At 38.4% G+C, this 20,501-nt stretch overlaps 1 protein-coding gene across 2 annotated transcripts in view; it reads left to right on the forward strand.

The window, feature by feature from the left end:
- Window positions 1-20,501, forward strand: part of LNPEP (leucyl and cystinyl aminopeptidase) — a 99,722-nt gene that overhangs the window by 53,250 nt on the left and 25,971 nt on the right. For both annotated transcript variants that reach the window (XM_020875453.2, XM_020875454.2), the window contains exons 5-11: window positions 5,102-5,222; window positions 5,896-6,050; window positions 7,652-7,765; window positions 9,351-9,485; window positions 14,326-14,457; window positions 16,790-16,950; window positions 18,508-18,596. In XM_020875453.2, the coding sequence (XP_020731112.1) occupies window positions 5,102-5,222; window positions 5,896-6,050; window positions 7,652-7,765; window positions 9,351-9,485; window positions 14,326-14,457; window positions 16,790-16,950; window positions 18,508-18,596 (907 nt within the window). The remainder of the gene's footprint in view (window positions 1-5,101; window positions 5,223-5,895; window positions 6,051-7,651; window positions 7,766-9,350; window positions 9,486-14,325; window positions 14,458-16,789; window positions 16,951-18,507; window positions 18,597-20,501) is intronic.

The following is a 20,501-nucleotide window of genomic DNA, read 5'->3' on the forward strand; positions in this document are numbered from 1 at the left end:
AGCACCACCTGGGAAGCCCCATATCCCTATATATACACATATATATGTATGTGTGTATGTATATATTGTCTGCAGCAGTTGAATCTTGAACAACATGGGTCTGAACTGCACAAGTCCACTTATTGTGGGTTTTTTTAATAGTAAATACTACAGTACTACACAACCCACAGTTGTTTGAACCTTAGCTGCAGAAGACTGTGAGTTATACTCAGATTTTCAACTACCTGGAGGGTTGTTACCCTTCACCCCATTATTGTTCAAGGGTCAACTGGAAAGAGAGAGAGAGTAGTTGAGGTGACTTTTTTTGCTTTTTATTTACATACATTTGAAAGCAACTTGGTTAAACATGGACCCTGGTGTCTGCCTGAGCTCAGATCTCTCCACAGCTTTCTAGCTGTACGCCCTTGGGCAGACTGCTCTGCAGTTCTCTAAACCTCACCTTCCACAACTCTAATACCTTACTGTCTATATTAGCCTGCCCTCGCAAGGACGAAAAATTTTAAGTTCCTATAAAATCTTCAGTACCTGGCAGGTAGTAATACACAGAGGAAGTACTCGACTCTTTTTTCTATATGCAAATATATTGTAAACTCTTCTGTATGTCTGTAAATACAAATAATCTTTATAATTTTTAATGCCACCCAGAAGTAAATGTGCTTTGAAGAAATTGTTATACAAATAATCAACAGTCTTCTTAACTTTCTGTTTTTATTAGGAAACGGGGATGAATCTAGCATGTGCAGAGTTATACTGTGTACTGGAAGTTGTCTTGAGCTTTTATTTATAAACACCTTTTTATTTTATAAACCAAATGAGGGGAAGGCATTAACCTCATATTGCTGATGAGGAAACAGTGTCCCAGAGAGGTTAAGTAATGGACCTAAGATTACATAGCGAATGTGTATGTGCATGCCAAGTCATTTTAGTCATGTCCAACTCTTTGCGACCCCATGGACTGTGGCCTGCTAGGCTCCTCTGTCTATGGGATTTTCCAGGCAAGAATACTGGAGTGCATAGTCATTTCCTCCTCAGGGGGATCTTTCAGACCCAGGGATCAAACCCACATCTCCTGCAGGTCCTGCATTTGCAGACAGATTCTTTATCACTGAGCCAAAGGGGAAGCTCCTTAAATAAATGGTAGAATTTACTGTCTACCACAATGTGCTTCTTCTTATACCAAATGACATCAATAATTTCTGTAGGTGTGGTGATTAGAAATTCAGACTTAGAGTCTAATAAAGGATTTTTGTCCCAGTAAAATGCTGCAATCTCTAGGCTGTGTTCTATTTTGGAATATTTGACATTAGGCCTATTTCACAGGATTCTGGAAGGAGCAGTAGAGCTTTATTGACGAACATCAGTCTCACCAAATAGCTGGAATTGCGAAATTGTGTCCTGTTCAGTGATAACGACTATGATGTTGTTAAAGACCTATAGAAAGAGGAACACTTGTTTCATCAGTTCTTTCCATTCTTCAGTGTTCCTTAACCCTCTGTCTGCCTTCAGGAATGCCAGGATTACCTAGAAAATTCTATCCCTGTTTTGAAATACACTGCCTTGAGTGTATCAGTTTGTCTTGAGGTTTTTGTTTTGTTTTTGCCATTGCCTGATTTTGTTTTTACCGCAGACCAGTCTCATTTGTAGAATCAGAATCCATTGGTGGTTAGTCAGATGTAGACACTATGTCTCTCTAACATTCAAACAGAACCTCCAGCAGTATTATCCTTGTGAAGTTATCTTATTCAGTCAGAAACATGACTTCATTCCAAATCTCCACTAACAACATTTTCTCAAGTAGCCTCCCAGCAACTAAGGACATTATACATAATTTATATCATTCTCCCAAAGTCCCAAGTCCCATCTAACCAGTTTTTCTGGGTAGACTTCATTCTTGTGGGTTTTTTGGTTATTGTTTTTACTTTTTAAGACATTTATGCTTTTTGTGTGTGTATTCAGCTGTCAGTTTAGGAAAGCTGGTATTTTTCAGGAAACTTAGTATTGGAAAATTCATATATTTTCTTTCTTTGTGAATCTTACAGGCCGTGTTATTGTTCTTTTGGGAGGATGGCATTTGGTTCTGGTTTTACTTTTATTTGGTTTTTGCTTCTTATTAAGGAGCAGAGTAAGTGAAACCTAACAATCTGTTATTCCTCAGTCTTAACCCTTTTCTCCAAGAGCTAATGAGACTTTATGGACATCTTTTGTGTCTTTTATAAATCTCCTAGTTCTTAGCAAGAGATCTTGCAGAGAAAGTTTGCAGATGTAAGTCTTAAAGCCTGAGCACTGGTTGACTTGCCTTTATCAGTATTTAGAGTAGTCTTCCCAAGGGTGGAGGACTCCTAGATGGCGCCATGGTAAAGAATCTGCCTACCAATGCAGATGTGGGTTCGATCCTTGGGTCAGGAAGATCCTCTGGAATAGGCCATGGCAATCTTCTCCAATATTCTTGCCTGGGAAGTCCTGTGGACAGAGGAGCCTGGTGGGCTACAGTCCATGGGGTCACACAGAGTCAGACATGACTTAGCACATGTGCATTCTAGCAAGCATTCTACCAAAACTTCTTTGTTGAACTAGATTGTTCTCTTGGTTTATTTCTACTACTTCTATTGCTCTTAGAACAAGCATGATAATTATAATGACCTGATGATTTATCTCTAGTGGGGATTCATAGCACATTTTTTTTTTTTTTAAAGGAAGAGAAACAGAAGGAAGGAGAAAATACCAAACTACCTTTTATCCCTAGTCATTGTATTCCAGAAATAGGACTTAGTGGACCCTTCGGTCAGGTTTCAGCTTCATGTGAACTTGCTTTTTTCTGCCTTTACTTTTCCTCTGATGAAAGGTGCTTTCCCACTTATAGATGGGAGTGCCAAGTGGTGTGTGTGGCAGAAGGATGTTTGAGGAGGAATCTGGAGTATGTGGCTGGTGTTTCTATTAGAACAGCATCTTCTACATGACTGCATTGACTCTGTAAAATATGTATGCCTGAAAGAACAGGCAGAAGTAGTAAAGACTAGTCTCAGATTCCAAGTGGTCGTGGTACAGTCATTTATCATGGTAGTTAGATTTAAAAAGACTATTTCAGACGTGTGTGTGTGTGCACGCGAGCACTAAGACTTTAGAGGGGGAATGATGCAGGGAGTGTGTGTGTTCCTTTGGCAGGTGGTGACTGAATTCAATCAACTGTGGTCACAGCCCTGTACCAAGGATGCAGATGTTTGAGTGCTAGGCTGGTGAAGTACAAACTTGGCCACATAGTGTGAGATTAAATTTCTTCTTAATTGTCTTAAGAAAGAAACATATTTTAAATGAGCTCACTTCAGTCCTAACACTTCATTCTTCCTGTAACTTTTGCCACAAACGCTCTGCTCACACATATTTTATGCCACTTCTGATGGGACTCTTTTAAATAATGGTAATAACTACTGTTTATTGAACACTTGTTTTCTGTCAGCCGCTATCCTAAGTTCTATATGTATTAGTTCATTTAATGTGGGGAGTGGGAGCTACTTTTATCACCCTTTTATAGATAAGGAGATTGAGGTTAACGAACCTCCTCAAGTTCACACAACTAGCAGAGATTGGAACCTGGCAGTCTAACTACAGAGCCTGTACATTTAGTTTTGTTGTTTGCTTACTTAAAATTTTTTCTTTAATTTTTATGCCATGTTACCTCCATGTTTCTATAATTAATGCTTATGTTCTATAGACTAAGGCCCCACATAAAGACAACTGTGGCTGAAATTATGACCTCTTAGAAATTGTGACTGTTTTTCAGTGGTTTAATGAAAGACTATGTCTACTCTTTATTTTAATTTGTGGTTAGAGTTCACCAATGTATTTTTTCCAAATGCTTAGTTATTCAGTAAGTCTCCTTTTCCCACCTGCCAAGATCTTTATTTTTGAAGTTTTTATCTTCTGCTATGTCTTGTCTATATTCTGCTTTACCAACTTGAGTACAGAGGACTTCTTTCTTTCAATAAATTGAAAACAGTAAATATTGCTTTTTAAAACCTATTACTTTTCATGTAATTGCTTAAAATTTGCCTTTTGATGCTCACTGATAAGACCGGTACAGTCAGTTACACCAAATGGGTAACTTACACATATGTAACTTACACATTTAATCAGAAAAGAAAGAATAACAATTTAAGTAACGTGGGCAGTTGCATCTTCCCTGGAGCATGTGCCCTGTATTCATGAGCATGAATCCTATTATCCTTTTACTTGGTTGTTTTTTTTTTTTTTAAAGTGTGTACCTTTATGTTTTTAATTAAAGTTTTTTTCTTGTACCGGCGTGTAGCTCATTAACAGTGCTGTGGTAGCCCCAGGTGGACAGCTAAGGGGCTCAGCCACACGTGTATACACGTGTCCCCGCTCCCCCAAACTCCCCGCCCGTCCAGGCTGCCGCATCTCGTTGAGCAGAGTTCCCTGGGCTCCGCAGTAGAGCCTTGCTGGCCATCCGTTTTAAATACAGCAGTGTTAGTTCCTGTGAGCCGCTCACCGAGTGCTTTTCACTCTGCTGGGCACAAGCCAACAACGTGGGGAAAAAAGCAAGCAGTTCCAAGGCTGAAAGAAGACCTGGCTGGACCGTGCTTCCTGAAGGAGGATGTGTTGCTCGCTCAGAGGCGGGCTCAGGGCAGCTTCAACAAACGTGCCGTTTGTAAGCTGTGACTTCTCCGTATTGAATGCCTGAGAGATGCCAGGCACTTCGTTAGGTACTCAAAAGATGAAAATTTAGTTTTGCCCTTCAGATAATTCACAGACAAGGAAGGGCAACTGTAGGTAATAAGGAGAAGAGTATCACGGAATTAAACAGGCAGATGTTTATAATTGCTATACGAGACAAAATAGTTTGGATATGACGTTACTTAAAAAAAAAAGGGAATCAGTAAACTTTTTTTTTTTTAACATTGTTGTATGTATGGAAATGACTTCCTAAATCCTATAGGGGTTAAAAGAACTATATGTAAGAATTTCTGGGCTGAAATATCTCTCATACCTCTCTGTGGTTCTCACGTTTGCTAATCTTGACAGCGTTCACTTGATACCATGCCATTTTAATTGTACCCGTCCTTACATCCTACCTGTTCCCTTTCAGGTTTCTATATATGCTGTCCCAGAAAAGATTGGTCAAGTTCACCATGCCTTGGAAACGACTGTGAAGCTTCTTGACTTTTATCAAAACTACTTTGAAATTCAATACCCTCTAAAGAAATTGGGTAAGAATCAAACAGTGCCTCCGATTTCATTACCAATATAACCTAGATTTAGGTTGCAAACTTCTTTAGAAAGAACTTTTGCCAAAGTTATTTCAAAGGAAAACCAAGAAACTCTGTTATGTTTGCTTTAAGAATTGTTTGTATTTGTTAAGATTATTTAGATTCTGTGGATGTCTCTGAATGTGTAGCTTAAAGCGTTTAGAAGTTTATGGGACTATTTCAAAGGTGCTGGGTAAGTGGGGATTTGCTTAGGGCTTAACCTGGAGTTGGACTAATTCCAATTTCCTAAGAAATTCCTAATTCAAATAATAATAGGAGTAATGAGAGCTCAGGAAAGCAAGAGTATTTCAGTGTCATTCAACAGGGTGCTGATTTTAGATGGAAGAGCGTTGGCCCTGCCTTCTGTCCTCCTTGTTCTGGGAAGTTCTTCATTGTGAAGGAATTAGATCTGCCTTCTCTTGCTAAGGGACTCCATGGGGGGTTGATCGGGGCTTCTCAGCTGACAGCTGGTAAGGAGCATATGGGCTAGAAAGTTTCCGTTCCCTAGGAGTCTGTAAAATGAACTTACTGATACAGTGAACCTACTGAGAGACCAGTGGGTAAAATACTTGGATTTAACTAGGGAGTGCCTTAGATGGGGGAAAGTTAACCACTTCTTTCCTGTTATATCCAGACTTGGTGGCTATCCCTGACTTTGAGGCAGGAGCAATGGAAAACTGGGGTTTGCTCACCTTCCGAGAAGAGACACTTCTGTATGATGATAATACTTCTTCAGTGGCAGACAGAAAGCTGGTTACTAAAATCATCGCTCACGAGCTGGCCCATCAGGTATCGGCAACCAAGACTGTTATGTCTCACACCTGTGGTCTGTTTCATGTCCTGGAGTTTTAGAATACATTTAGATGCTAATAATAATTCAGCTTTATAGAGTATTGCCTTCTTTCATAATACAATGGTGCTTTTTTTTAACACAAATTTTTGGATAAAAATGTCATCTAGCAGTCGTTATAGGACTTTACAGATTATAAAGCATTTTGACTTCTTTATCTCTCTCATGTTTCATAACTTGATAGGGAAGAAAGCTTTCCCTGAGTTGCACGCCTTTTCTCCATGGAATATAGTGGTCAGGACTAGGTTTATCATTTTGTCTCCTGCTAAAAACTGGGTGCTTAATTTGGGAGCGGGAAGGTACTCTGTATGATGTAGAGAAAAGGAAGAAAAATTTTATGGGTACATGACCCTTGATCTTTCTTCCCCAGTACCTGGTCCCTCTCGTGCCCTCGATGTGGTGTTCATCAGGGTGGGGTCCAGTCTGGGGTGTCACGACGGTGGGAGGAAGTAGGCAAGAGTGGGACGTGCTCTGGCCAGTTGACTGTCTGCTTCAATCACAGCCTGCAGCACGCTGGCCCTCGTGAGGACTTTGTGACAGGCTGGCATATGAAGCGCGTGCTTATTTTCTCTTACAGTTAGGCATGGAGACAATCTGTTTTTTAGGGGATCTGCTCTAGGTCTGTTATTCCTGGGGCTGGCCATCACCACGACAGGAGTGTTTCCCTTGTACTCCTTTACGACTTAGAAGTCATCTTCTGAAAGAGGTTTTAGGATATTAGTCTTTGAGAATATGCTTTTATGATTCTCCATAGTGCTTTGTTTCAGTACCTAATAACCTTATCATTTTGCTGATGGTTTGAGCTGAGCCCTTGGACACAGTGACTGAACTGCACACTTTATTGACCATGCTTTATTTCAGGGATTTTTCAGATGCATTTTTTTAGGGGTGGCTCATCTTCTTTTTCCTTTTTCTTACTACTTTGTGGAAAAAAGCCATTTAGAAGTCTTTCTGATTTTATTTATTTGTATGCATGCTAAATTTCTTAGGGAATATTATTTAAATTCTGTTCTGAATCATGTAGATACTCAATATGGGTGACTGAGGAGAAACACGCAGTCCAGACTCTGACTATAGGAACATCCCTCATATAGATGTTCATTTTTTGTTTGTCATGATGATTGTAGACATGATGGAAAATAATATTACTAACTTGATATTAGAAAGTAGAGGAATTTATCTAGGAAATGTTTTAATGAGGTGACTAAAGACAGTTTTTGTCTTCCTAGTATGCAGCATGTATGTTAAACTGATAAATAAGCCAGTTGTCTTTGTTTGTTTTATTTAAGGTAGAATGTTAAATTTATAATTTTACTTTAAAAGTGAATTTATTCAATGTATACAGTTTTACTTTTAAAGTAAATTTATATTACAAATACAATTTATTTGTAAGACTTAAAGTTGAATATAGTTGTTTTAACTACCATAAATATACTTTTAAGTAATTGTAATCTGGTTATAGGTGATTAATCTGACAATTCAATTATTAGAAAATTCTTGAGAATGTGAAGTTGGTTAGTTGTTTGTTCTTTCCCCGCAGTGGTTTGGAAATCTGGTAACAATGCAGTGGTGGAATGATGTATGGCTAAATGAAGGTTTTGCTACATTCATGGAGTATTTCTCTTTGGAAAAAATATTTGGAGAGCTCTCCAGTGTAAGTACACTGTTTGTTAGGCCTACTGTGAATGCCAGGAAGAACCAATTATACTGAATGTGTATTTTCCATGCATTTGGAGCAATGAAAATATTTCTAGAAAAATACAATAAAACTGACCCATATTACTGATCTCTATACCTCTTGAGATTTGACAGTGAAAATTGTGCTTTTAGTTACTGATGTATTTCAGAAAGCAAAAATTATGTGAAACTACTTTATACTTTGTCATTAAGATGAACATTTTAAATTACTTTGCTAAATTGTATGTTTAATAGATGTGGCCCTTATGCTTTAAAGAATTTAAATAGAGTTGAAAAGCTTTTTTGTTTTTGCAAAACAAAACTTTTTATCCTACTTATAGAGAAGAAATTAAGACATTTTGTGGCAATGCTGTCTATTATCACTGTGATCATTCTTACAACAGTGATACACAAGTTGATACAGACAAATGATTTGTTCTTTTTAGGTCCAAACCACATTTTGTGCCCCTTTCAAAGACGTGGAACCCCATTCTGTTGCAGAGCGCATGATAATGTTGTTACTGTGTTCTTAGACTCTCCGGAGATGTTTCTTCTCCTTAGAGAGATTTGGACATACTAGGTCATTTATGGGAGGAGGGCATGTCAACCCACTCCAGAGTTCTTGCCTGGAGAAGCCCCATGGACACAGGAGCCTGGCGGGCTACAGTCCCCGGGGTTACAATGAGTCGGACACGACTGAGTGACTCAGCACACAGCACAGGTCGTATATGACAGGTATTGCCGAATAATTCAAGCAGTAAATGGAAAAGTATAAGGATCCCTTTCTACTGTAGAATTCTGTGACTTTCTATTAAGCTTCTTGATTGTATGATACAAAATTGCTTCAAAAGACCAGTACTCTCAGAGCTTTCAGTTTGAAATTTTTGTGTAGGGCCTGTTCAGTGATTTCAAATGGTAAAATGAACTCGGTTTAAGCTAGGATATTAATAAGCAAAATAATGTAAATCTGGGTATGGTTCTTAATTAAACAAAGAGATACACAGTTTCACCACTTGGTGGTGCCCAGAATGTTTAAAAGCTTTTAGCATATATTCTAGAGGAATTCATCTGTTGAACTCTCAGACTTCTTTCTGTTTAAGACTTATATTTTACTTAAGAATAACCTCAGTTAAGGGAAATGTATATTATCTCAATTGAAAAGCTTGATTATGTATGAGAAAGCAACTTAAGGAGCAGTTCCCTTTTTTTTTTCATATTTTATTTTATAAATATCCACTAGCCATTTTTAAATAATCATTTGAACATCTGGATTTAGCATTTGGTTGCTTTAATAATAAACTCTTAATTTATCCTTGTGCTGTTGTTTAGGAAACACTGTCTTTTGTGGAGACTGTAATTTTTTTTTTTTAATTTAAGGAATATGCATAAATGTCACATTGTTCCTACATCTTCAACAGGTTATTTCTAAAGTTTACTGAAACTAGTTGATTTTTTTTATAAAGACCTTAAACAGTAATTAGTCTAATTCCTATCAATAATTACTAAACTTGCCTGTCTTTAATACTGTTCATAGTTTTTTTATTCTGTTTCATTTTTTGTAGTATGAAGATTTCTTAGATGCTCGATTTAAAACCATGAAAAGAGATTCCTTGAATTCATCCCATCCAATATCATCATCGTCTGTTCAGTCTTCAGAACAGATTGAAGAAATGTTTGATTTTCTTTCCTATTTTAAGGTATTGCCATGCACAAAAAGTACCTGGAATAGGTTACAAATTAATTTCATATGTAAGCAAGCTGACTGATTTAGATTATTTTAGAGATTAAACAAGTATTATTTTCAATTTCCTGTTAAACTTTAAGGTGTTTGCTTCTATTTAAATCTTGGTCTTAACTTGATGTAGGTTTTTCTTTCTTTCTCTGTCTCTTAAGTTCTCTAACTAGTATTCTGGCCAGTTAACCAGACTTTATAGTAATACATCTTTTAAAGTTGGATCACTATCCAGATCTATAGGTAGAATATGTCCACGGGAGGCTCTAAACCTTTGGCTATGTTATTCAGGACTGAAGTGTGTTCCAAAGTCAGAATTGCCAAAACAGGCAAGCAAAAGGAGATTTTTAGGAATTGAAGATTCTGTTGTAGAATTAGAAACATAGACTCCAGGTATGGAGGTAAAGCAAAAACAAAAATTTGAACACCTGATTAGGATCATCGTAGTCAGAGAACAGGAGAGGGGGTATCACATTTGTGTAGGGAAGGAGGGATGAATTTTATAGCCTGCTTGCCTCCTTAGTCTGGCTACCAGATCAAGATCAATAAATTGAATTCCCATCCTGAACAGAGAAGAAGATATACAAAGCATATGCGTTACAGTTCACGTCATCAAGAAACTCAGAGTTTAGGTCAGGAGTACTTGTGAAGCAGTAAGAAAGAATATGTGCTAAGGGAATGGTACAGAGTATTTTTGCCTGGGATCATGGAGAGAAATTTCTTGGAAGAACATGGAAGCTAAATAATAGAAATAATATATAGCTAAAGAGCAATGGGAACAATAGAATAGGGCAAGAACAGCACAATGAGGTTTGCGGAGAAAGAATCAGTAATACTAATGGGCAGGGAATTTTTGTTTAGGGAGTAAATGTTTGCAGCGAAAGCCACATGTGGGGTAGGGAGAGATGAGAATGGTAGGTTGGGGCTCAGTTGTAGAAGGTCCTGAATGCCATCAGGAATCTGGACTTTTTCTATAATCAGTGGGAAACTTTAAGAGATTTTTAAATAGAGGAATGGCTTTGAGATTCAAGTGACTAGGAAAATTAACTTGCTTCAGTTTACAAAATAGAGTTTAAATGGAGAGAGACCAAAAATCAGGAAATTGCTGCTGAAGTCGAAGCATGAAGTGGTAAAAGTTTAAAATTAGGAGTGGTAGTGAGAGTGGGAGGAAACTGATGGGTGTGGAAGAAAACCCCAGGCGGAGGGAAAGGCTTAAAGGACTTAGTGATAGGTTAAAGCAGGTGAAGGAGGAGGCAGAAGTGTTTTCTAGGTTCAAGCCTGACTGGCAGGGAGAATGGTACTACTGTTATCAAATGAGGACATCAGGAGTTCAGTTAGCTGTATGAAATACATTCCAATTAGAGCTACTGCCATGTGTTGTATTTTTAAAGCCCATACTGGACCTACCAATAAAGAAAATGTTACAACTTGCAGTGCTTTTCTTACACAGAACAGTTATTTCAGGATCTCTTGTTATAGAGCTCTTTCTTTTTCTGACCCCCACCCTCCAAACCTAGAATTCACTGTCTTCTGAGCTTGTTGCTTCCATAACATACTTTATGCCTGTCAGTATGGTAGGTACTTATTTCAGAATTGGGAATCTGGCAAATGTCCCATCCACAGAATTGAGAAAAATAGTTCACTGGATAATTTACCATTATTATGTGTGAGAAGTGCCAGTGTTTGAGAGTAAGTCATGTGTTTGCAGACATATTCTGTTTATCTTCATAATCTTTAACATAATACTGATGCATGTTGCCTTGTGATAATTCAGTCATTTATCAAATTATACAAGTACCAACCACATACCTGGTCTCCTAGGTACTGGGAATAGATCAGGAAAGAAGGTGGACTATGTAATGGAGCTTCCATTTCAGGGGTCAGCGATAGGGACATATGTAACACAAATGACTGAAAGAGACTGGTGGTTAGTGTGAATATGAAAATGAAGCACAGTAAGGAAAATGAGAATGACAGGGAAAGGCTGCTTTGTATAAATGGCTGGGGAAGACCACTGATAAGGTGATATTTGAATACCATATTCAGTGTTCCAGGCAGAGGGTGTAACCAGCGCACAGGGCTTGTGTGCAGACATCAGTTAGCGTAGTAGGCCTGAGACTGCTATCCTTAGAAAGGCATTATTGTGAGGCTCGACCTTGGCTAATTGCTGGCAAATTGGATTTGGGAAGAGTTCTCACCATTCCCTGATAAGAATGACTCACTGTGCCCACAGTTTATGGTTTCCTTCTGGGAGTCTGGAGTTTTGGTCCTTGCTAGGCAGAAGATACTTGCATGACTAGCCCCCAGTAAAAATCATGGGTACCAAGTCTCCGAGGAACTACCCTGATAGCCAATATTTCATATGTGTTGTCACAAGTTGTCACTTGGACAATTAAGTGCATCCTTCAGAGGACTTTTGGAAGCTTGTACTTGTTCACCCCATGAGACTTTTCCCTTAGCTGATTTAGCTTCATGTTCTCTCATAGTAATAAATCATGGTGGTGAATATGACTGCATACTCAGTCCTGGTTCTGTGAGTCCTTCTACCGTGTCACCATATCTGGGACTTGTTTTGGGGACCCACACGACTTGAGATGAAGATTGGTTGGTATGTTTAAGCACCAGCAAGGAGCCAAGGTGTCGGCAGAGGAATAAATGCAAAGGAAAGTAGTAGATGAAGTGAGAAGGATTATAAGGGGCCAGATCATTGTAGATCATCTTATTAGATTTGGTAAGGACCTTGATTTTATGCACAGTGGAATGAAAGCCATCAGAAGAGAGGAGTACTAGTATGATTTATTTATTTATTTTTGGAATAAGTCAGCCTTCAACATCACGTGGAATCAAGGTGACTTGTTAGGAGGTTGTTGTAATAGACCAGTAGCAAGGAAATGGTGGCATGGACAAAGGTGATAGTAGTGAACGTGATAAGCCATGTTTGGTTTTGAAATATATTGTGAAGTTTAGTCCAGTAGAATTTGCTAATGGATTAGATGTCAAGTTAAGAGAGGAGTCGAGGATGACTTCAAGATTTTGGCCTGGACAGCTCGAAAAATGGAGTTTTTATTTGTTGAAATGAGAAGATTATTGGAAGAGTATATTTAGGACAAGAAAGGGGAAAAAAAGATCAAATTTTGAGTAAAAGGTGCATAAGTGGAGATAATAGGCGTGTAATTGGATATGAGTCTGGAATTGAAGCCAAGTCTGGTTAGATATATAATTTGGGGGTCATGTAAAACGCCTGTGGTTGAGAAGATCAACAAGGAAGTGACTTTAGAGAAGAAAAGAAGTCTGAAGATTAAATGCCAGGGACACGAAAAGTTAGTCCTGAGAAGGAGGGTGCAGAAGAAGAGACAGAGAGGGATGCCCAGCGCACAGGGGAGGAATCGGGAGTGACATGTCAAAGCCAAGAGCAGGATGACTTTCACGGAGGAGTGCGTGATCAGTCATATCAAATGCTGCTCGTTGGGTGAGCCCGAGAAGTGACATTGGTTTGACACTGTAAGGTTCACCAGTGGCCTTCATAAAACCACTTCCAGTGGAATGATGATGGTTGGAAGATGGCTCAAGAGAAAATGGAAACAGAGCAAATGAACATGGCAAATGCAGACAGCTCTTTTGAAGAACTGACTTCCCAAAGGAGGAACAAGAAATACGGTGATAACTGGAGGAGGCGTGAGGTTAAGGAAAGGAAGCACATCTTTTGTTTGAAATGAGAACTGCTGGGTGTTTTTTTGTTTTTCCTAATGGAGTGTTGCAGTGTTACACTAGAGAGGGGGACTATTGGGAACAAGAATGACTATTTATGGAACAAATACCACTGAAGTGTGATACAGAAATAAGAAAGTAAGAGGTAATAAGTTCAGTTATATGTATCTTGTAACCTTGATGACTTAACATTGCTGCATTTTTTTATCAGAAATTCATTCATTCAGAATTTTTTTGCATTTGAGTGCCTTCTATGTAGTAGGCATGATTTTAGTCATAGGAGTTGAGCTCCTAGCTTGTTTTCCCCTAAATTAGCTTACAGTCTAGAAGAGGAAATAAATACATCTCTATAGCAGGTGCAGGAAGTGTGATATAAATTGCTTTTGAATGTGGAGGAGGCGGTTGCTGTTTTAAAATTGGGGATGGTGACATGCATCATAATATAGCGTGGCCTTAATAGTTCCACGTCTGATTATAAATTATTAGTGTGTGCGTACTACGTATATACACATTCATATGTTCTGAACATATTTGAAGTGACTCTGCAAGAAGAAGAGAGATCTTGGTTACTTCAAAAACATGACACCTTGAAACTGGAAATTAATGTACTCTCTAGCAAAGAGACATTTGAGAGTTCGGCTCCTTTATTGTCTCCAGCAATGTGCCCATGACGTCAGCTGGGACTTCAAGCCCAGGGGGTAGGGGTGGGGATGCCACAGAAAATTCAGCAGTTTTTAAAGTTAAAAATATATGTGTAAGCCCTTAACTTTTTAACATTAACACTGAAACATTGAGTAATTGATAGACTACACAGAGTGGCCCACAGAAGAATTAGTGCACATAGGCATTTTTATTTTTCAACTTCTTTAAAATAATTTTTAAAGAATTAATTCTTTCTAAAATTCTTTAAAATAATTTTTAAGACAATTTGACCATAGTCCACAACTGGTTACTTGAAACAAGATAACAGCGAATTATAACTGGGTTATTAAAGTATTTGCTTAGAATGATTGTATTTTGAATTTTAGGTTCTTATTTCTGTAAACCTATTGTATTCTATTATTTTCTTCCCTTTTTTTTTTTTTTTTTTGGAATAGGGAGCTTCCCTGTTGTTGATGCTGAAAACTTACCTTAGTGAAGATATATTTCAACATGCCATTATTCTTTATCTGCATAATCATAGCTATACATCCATTCACAGTGATGACCTGTGGGATAGTTTTAACGAGGTAAGTGACCTGGATATTTTATTTAGCTCTTGAAGTAAGAAGAGAGGGGTTCTTGTATTTAATATTTTTGTCAGGTATGTAAATAAGCCATGGTACCAAGGACAGTTTTTAAGAGAAAAAGGAATGGAACTTAGTATATAAATGTTTATGAATAAGAGCACAGAATTAAAAGTCATGAAATGGAAGTACTGGGCTTAATTGCCCCCCCAAAAATTGCGTGAGGCCTTGTGTAAGCACCTTTAGTCTGGATCTTAATCTCTCTTCCTACCTTGTAGGAAAGCTCTCCTCTCTGACGTTTTTCTACCTTCCATTCATGACTGTTTGCTCTACACTTTGCCCTGTGACTCCTCCTGTCTTTGCTGGCCGTACGCCACTAAAGTGCTCTAGATGACATGTCAGTCTGGCGACCATGGCTGAGTTGTGCCCTCGGATCCTTTTGCTGCTTGGATTTGCTTGTGCCTCCAGATTCTAACAAGCAGTGTCATTAGTTACAGGTTATGCTTCGTAACAGCGCCTGAAGCCAGCTTGCATCACACGCACACATGCTGATGCGTAGCCTTTATAAGCCTTTGAATTTGTTCCCCTCATCTAGATCAATGGTTTTTCATGCTTTGGAGGATCACAAACATATCTGAACATTTGATGAAAGTTATGGACATATTCCCCCCAAAATCCACAGAGAGGCAAAGTGTCACACACAGTTTCAAAGTTTCATGGTTTCTGGGTGAAGAACCCCTGCTCTGAAGCTTTTGTGCTCTGTCTGCTTCCTTGCCTTATCTGAAACTTGATACCTTCTAGTTGTTAACCCTTTTCCCAGAAGATGTATCTTCCCTACTCTGTCAGTTCTCTTTGAGAAGAAGGATCAGTCCTTATCACCTAAGAGCTGCTTCTAAATCATTGTTTTTCTTCTTATCATGTAGTAGCATTTCAACTGAAAGCCACATTATTTACTCTGTACTCAATGTATTATCTCCTGCCAGTTAGAATGTGTTTCTGCCTTCCTCACTAACTTCAGCTTTTGCATCATGGTGCTTTCCTATCCTGACCTAGCCCCTAATATTATCCTTACATATTTCAGCACCAACATCAAATTATGCACTGGCCTCTTCATTTCAATTCTGTTTCAAAGACCCAGAAGTGCCTTGCTTTGGGGCAGTTTTGTTTTCTTCCCAACCCCTTGTCCTGAAAGAAATAGATCAGAGCCATTGAACATGTAGGATTAGTATCACAGTGCATTTAAGAAGATTTGCTCCATCCTTTTTGGCTTTAAATAAGTAGGTGTACATCGACTGAGGTAAGGCCAGTCATAGTGGCGTGATATTACCAAATGATCATACCATTTAAGTACTTGATGATTTGAGTTTGCTTGCAATTCAGATCCATATGTAATCTAGAAAGATAATCTGAATCATAAATTTAACTCACCTGCTTCAAAAATTGCTTCTTAATCATTGATACCAGATGTCTTAGGGACAGTAAGCTTTAGAGGGCCTGTGAACCTTTGACACTGATTCTAGATTTTATAGATCAATCCATGTATTGTGAGGGTAAAGGGCTATGTGTCTAGGAAAAGCATTCACTACTGTTTTCTGGAGAGACCTAAGGTCCAGGCAGCCAACCTGTTTATGTTTCACTCCTCTGTAGCGGCTGCTGTTCCCATTCCTAGGCCCCCCCACAGGATGAGCTCTTAAAAAGATGAGCTTTACCATTTGTAAAGGGCTTCCCTTGTGGCTCAGCTGGTAAAGAATCCACCTGCAATGCTGGATACCTGGGTTCAATCCCTGGGTTGGGAAGATTCTCCTGGAGAAGGGAAAGGCTACCCACTCCAGGATTCGAGCCTGGAGAATTCCATGGACTGACCTCCTGGAGAAGTCCATGGGGTTGCAAAGAGTCGGACAGGACTAAGCGACTTTCACCTTCACACCATTTTGTAAAAGCAGAGGGTCTGGGGAGTAAAGAGAACTCTGGACCTAGCTGGCTAACAGCAATGAGTAGCAGTGTTTCTGATTTCTCGCCTGTGTGTCCTTAGTCAAACCTTCTCAACAGTAGCTTTGTGACCTAAAGGAGGGCTTGTACCTTCTGAGGGATTTTAATGTACCCGTAGTCAGTTTACAGCATCTGTGCTGCCTTTTTCAACATGTGCTGCCTCTCACTCTCTTTAGTTTTCTCTCATTTCTAGTCCAGGTTACTTTCTTTTTAGCAATTGCTCATTTATCTAGAGTAGAAATGTAAACTCAACTCAGCATTGGTGCATCGTGATAGAGAAAGAGGGAAAGATACTATAATTAGACTCTTTATCTCTGAGAAAAATAATCTATTCTTCTTTCTGTAGGTCACAAACAAAACACTAGATGTAAAGAAAATGATGAAAACCTGGACCCTGCAGAAAGGATTTCCTTTAGTGACTGTTCAGAGAAAAGGAAAGCAAATTCTTGTACAACAGGAAAGATTCTCTTTAAATGTTAAGCCTGAAATTCAGCCTTCAGATGCAAGGTGAGAACCCACTGTCTCTCCTGCTCTCTCTTTAATCCCAAAAAGGGCAGTGCCAAAGAATGTGTAAACTACTGTGCAGCTGCATTCATTTCACATGCTAGTAAGGTGATGCTCAAAATCCCTCAAGCCAGGCTTCAGCAGTACACGAACCGAGAACTTCCAGATGTTCAAGCTGCATTTAGAAAACGCAGAAGAACCAGGGATCAAATTGCCAATGTTCGTTGGATCATAGAGAAGAAAAGGGAATTCCAGAAAAACATCTACTTCTGCCTCACTGTCTACCTGAAAGCCTTTGACTGTGTGGATCACAACAAACTGAAAATTCTTAAGAGATGGGAATACCAGACCACCTTTCCTGTCTCCTGAGAAACCTGTGTACAGGTCAAGAAGCAACAGTTAGAACCTCACATGGAAAAACTGACTGGTTCAAAATTGGGAAAGGAGTACAACAAGGCTGTATATTGTCACCTTGTTTATTTAACTTATATGAAGAATACGTTGCCTGAAATGCCAGGCTAAATGAATCCCAAGCTGGAATCAAGATTAGTGGGGGAAATATCAACAACTTTATATATGCAGATGACACCATTCTAATGGCAGATAGTGGAGAAGAACTAAAGAGCCTATTGATGGAGGTTTAAGAGGAGAGTGAAAAAGTTGGCTTAAAACTCAACATTCAAAAAATTAAGATCATGGCATCTGCTCCCATCACTTCATGGCAAATAGATGGGGAAAACATGGAAACAGTCACAGATTTTATTTTCTTGGGCTCCAAAATCACTGTGGATGGTGACTGCAGCCATGAAATTAAAAAAAAAACCAAAACACTCCTTGGAGGTAAAGCTATGACAATGCTAGATAGCATATTAAAAAGCAAAGACATTTACTTTATTGACCAAGATCTATATACTCAAAGCTTTGGTTTTTCCAGTAGTCATGTACAGATGTGAGAGTTGGACTATAAAGAAGCCTGAGTACCAAAAAATTGATGCTTTTGAACTGTAATGTTGGAAAAGACTCTTGAGAGTCATGTGGACAGCAAGGAGATCAAACCAGTCCATCCTCAGGGAAATCAGTCCTGAATATTCATTGGAAGGACTAATACTGAAACTGAAGCTCCAATACTTTGGCCATCTAATGCAGGGCCAACTCATTGGAAAAGACCCTGATGCTGGGAAAGATTGAAAGCAAAAGGAGAAGAGGACGACAGAGGATGAGATGGTTAGATACCATCACTAACTCAATGGACAAGAGCAAACTCCAGGAGACAGTGAAGGACAGGGAGGCCTGGTGTGCTGCCGTCCGTCGGGTCACAGTCAGACACAACCTAGTGATTAAACAACAACAACAGATCTCTTTTGCACCCTCAGGTCACAGTGTTTTCAAATGTTTCGTAATCATAAGTTCTTAGAAAGCCTAACAAGATTATACCTTTCTGGGAATAACTTGAAATATGTCACCTTCCTGCCAAAAAAGAAACCACTCAACAAAGTATGTGTAACTGACTGAACTATTGGAAAGAGTTAATAATCTTCCAGTGTTTTCTTTTTATTACAGTTCTCTGTGGCATATTCCACTATCCTACATCACTGATGGAAGAAATTACTCCAAGCATCGATCAGTATCATTACTGGACAAGAAATCAGGTTTGACTCTTCTAACACTTTCCTGATAAAAAATTAGAAACAGCATATTTTCTAAAAAGCTAACCAGGCAGCAGAAAGGAGATGACACTTTCCCAACGTGCACAGCTTTGTGAGCTGGTCCTATAAGACACCTACAGAAAGTATGACTAAAGTGAGATTGATTCTGTATGCAATATCGTACATAAAACTGGTCTTTCTTAATCATGCAAAATAAGGTATGAAAAACCACTGAATATGCTAGCAGTTGGGGTAGAAAATAGCAAGTGCTGTGTTTTTGTATCCGAGATAAACGTTTTATGTTACAAAGTAACAAGTAGAAGATGAATTTCCAAAGGATACTCTGCTGTCCATTCTCTCTGGGTTGGGCTGGGCCCACTACTTTTTTATAAGCACCCTAGATGATTCTTAAGTATGACAAAGGTTGGTTCATGATGCAGAGTTGTAGTAAATAGTTACTACAAGATGTCCTGTAGACATAGTATACATTTTTTTATAATGAGAAAATAGGACTAGAAAGTAAGACTGTGGAGGGTGATAATAAAATGTACAGATTGTATATGCAGACTCACAAGGGGTCTATAAAAAGAAATTGAAATGTAGTTTCTTACCACCATCTGTTAAATACCACCAAGTGCCACCCCATGTAGCGTCTTAATTTACATCCTGAAAACATGAGGCTCTTGGGTTCTGCAGGACTCATTAGTAATACTTGAGATTCATGGAAAGGGAAAATTTCTTGTTTGAATTTGGATCTGGTGTTCAGCCCTCTATCGTTGAAAGGGAAGTATAGCTTAGTGATGATATGACTTTGGAGCCAGATTGCTTGGTTCAATCATACGATTTTAGGTGAGTTATATGACCTCTCTGAGTCTCTTTCCCTAAGCTATAGAATGGAGAGATTAACTGTACTAAAGTTATAGTGTTATGATTTAGTTCATGTTAGGATTTAGTTCATTAATATGAAGCACCTAGAATAATGCCTGGCACATGTTATGTACTATAGAAGTGTTAGTTATCATTATTAATGTTACTAATGAAAAAAATAATTCTAAAGCATAACATATCCACATTACGTAAAATCCAGAAGGTGGAAAACAAATTTTATGACTCTCTTGTAACTACTCTGATGATTATTTCTTTCTAGTAATTTTTTAAAAATGGTTTTTTACTTAGGTTGATGCTGTGTACATGTGATTTTTGTATTAATATCTTAATTTTCACTGATTGACTTAATCTTTAATTACTGTTGGACACTTGATTTACCATTTGTATCTATTTAAAAAATGCCTCAATGAAATCTGAGTTTTTAAGTGCTTTCCCATTATATGAACTTTTTCATAAGAATGCTTCTCAAAAATGATGACTGTGTTACATTTTGTGGTTTAATTCATATTTCCAAGTTGCCCTTCTTTTGTGTGGTAATAACTTATAAGGCCAATTGAACTATATGAGCATACCAGTTGCATTTCGGTCTAACTGGAATGTTACAGTAATTACTTAAAACATTAAGTACAATTGATTATGTCATCATATCTTCGATTAACACAGCATAGCTGGAGGTGCAAGAAATTCCTGCCTTCTTTGATTATAAACAAAACCTCATACTTTCAGTGGGCCTTGCAAGGGGTCTCTGACCTAAGAGAGAACAAATTATCCCATCTTGTATTTTTGAAAGGGACCAATACAGAAATTTCGCAAGCCTCTCAATAGTATATATGTTTTTGGTGGTGTCAGAAATGACTGGACAACAAGAAATCTGCTTTTATTAGCCTTTTACTTTTTTGGCTCAGTTCATATGTCAACTTTTTAAACTCTTTCTGAGACTCACACCCCAAAGTCATGCCCATATTTTCCTGCTGTAACCTTTTCTTTCTAAGCACTCTCTTCTTGCACTGCACAAAAACT

Source organism: Odocoileus virginianus, chromosome 3 (assembly GCF_023699985.2).
Source record: "Odocoileus virginianus isolate 20LAN1187 ecotype Illinois chromosome 3, Ovbor_1.2, whole genome shotgun sequence".
Classification (NCBI taxonomy): Eukaryota; Metazoa; Chordata; class Mammalia; order Artiodactyla; family Cervidae; genus Odocoileus; species Odocoileus virginianus.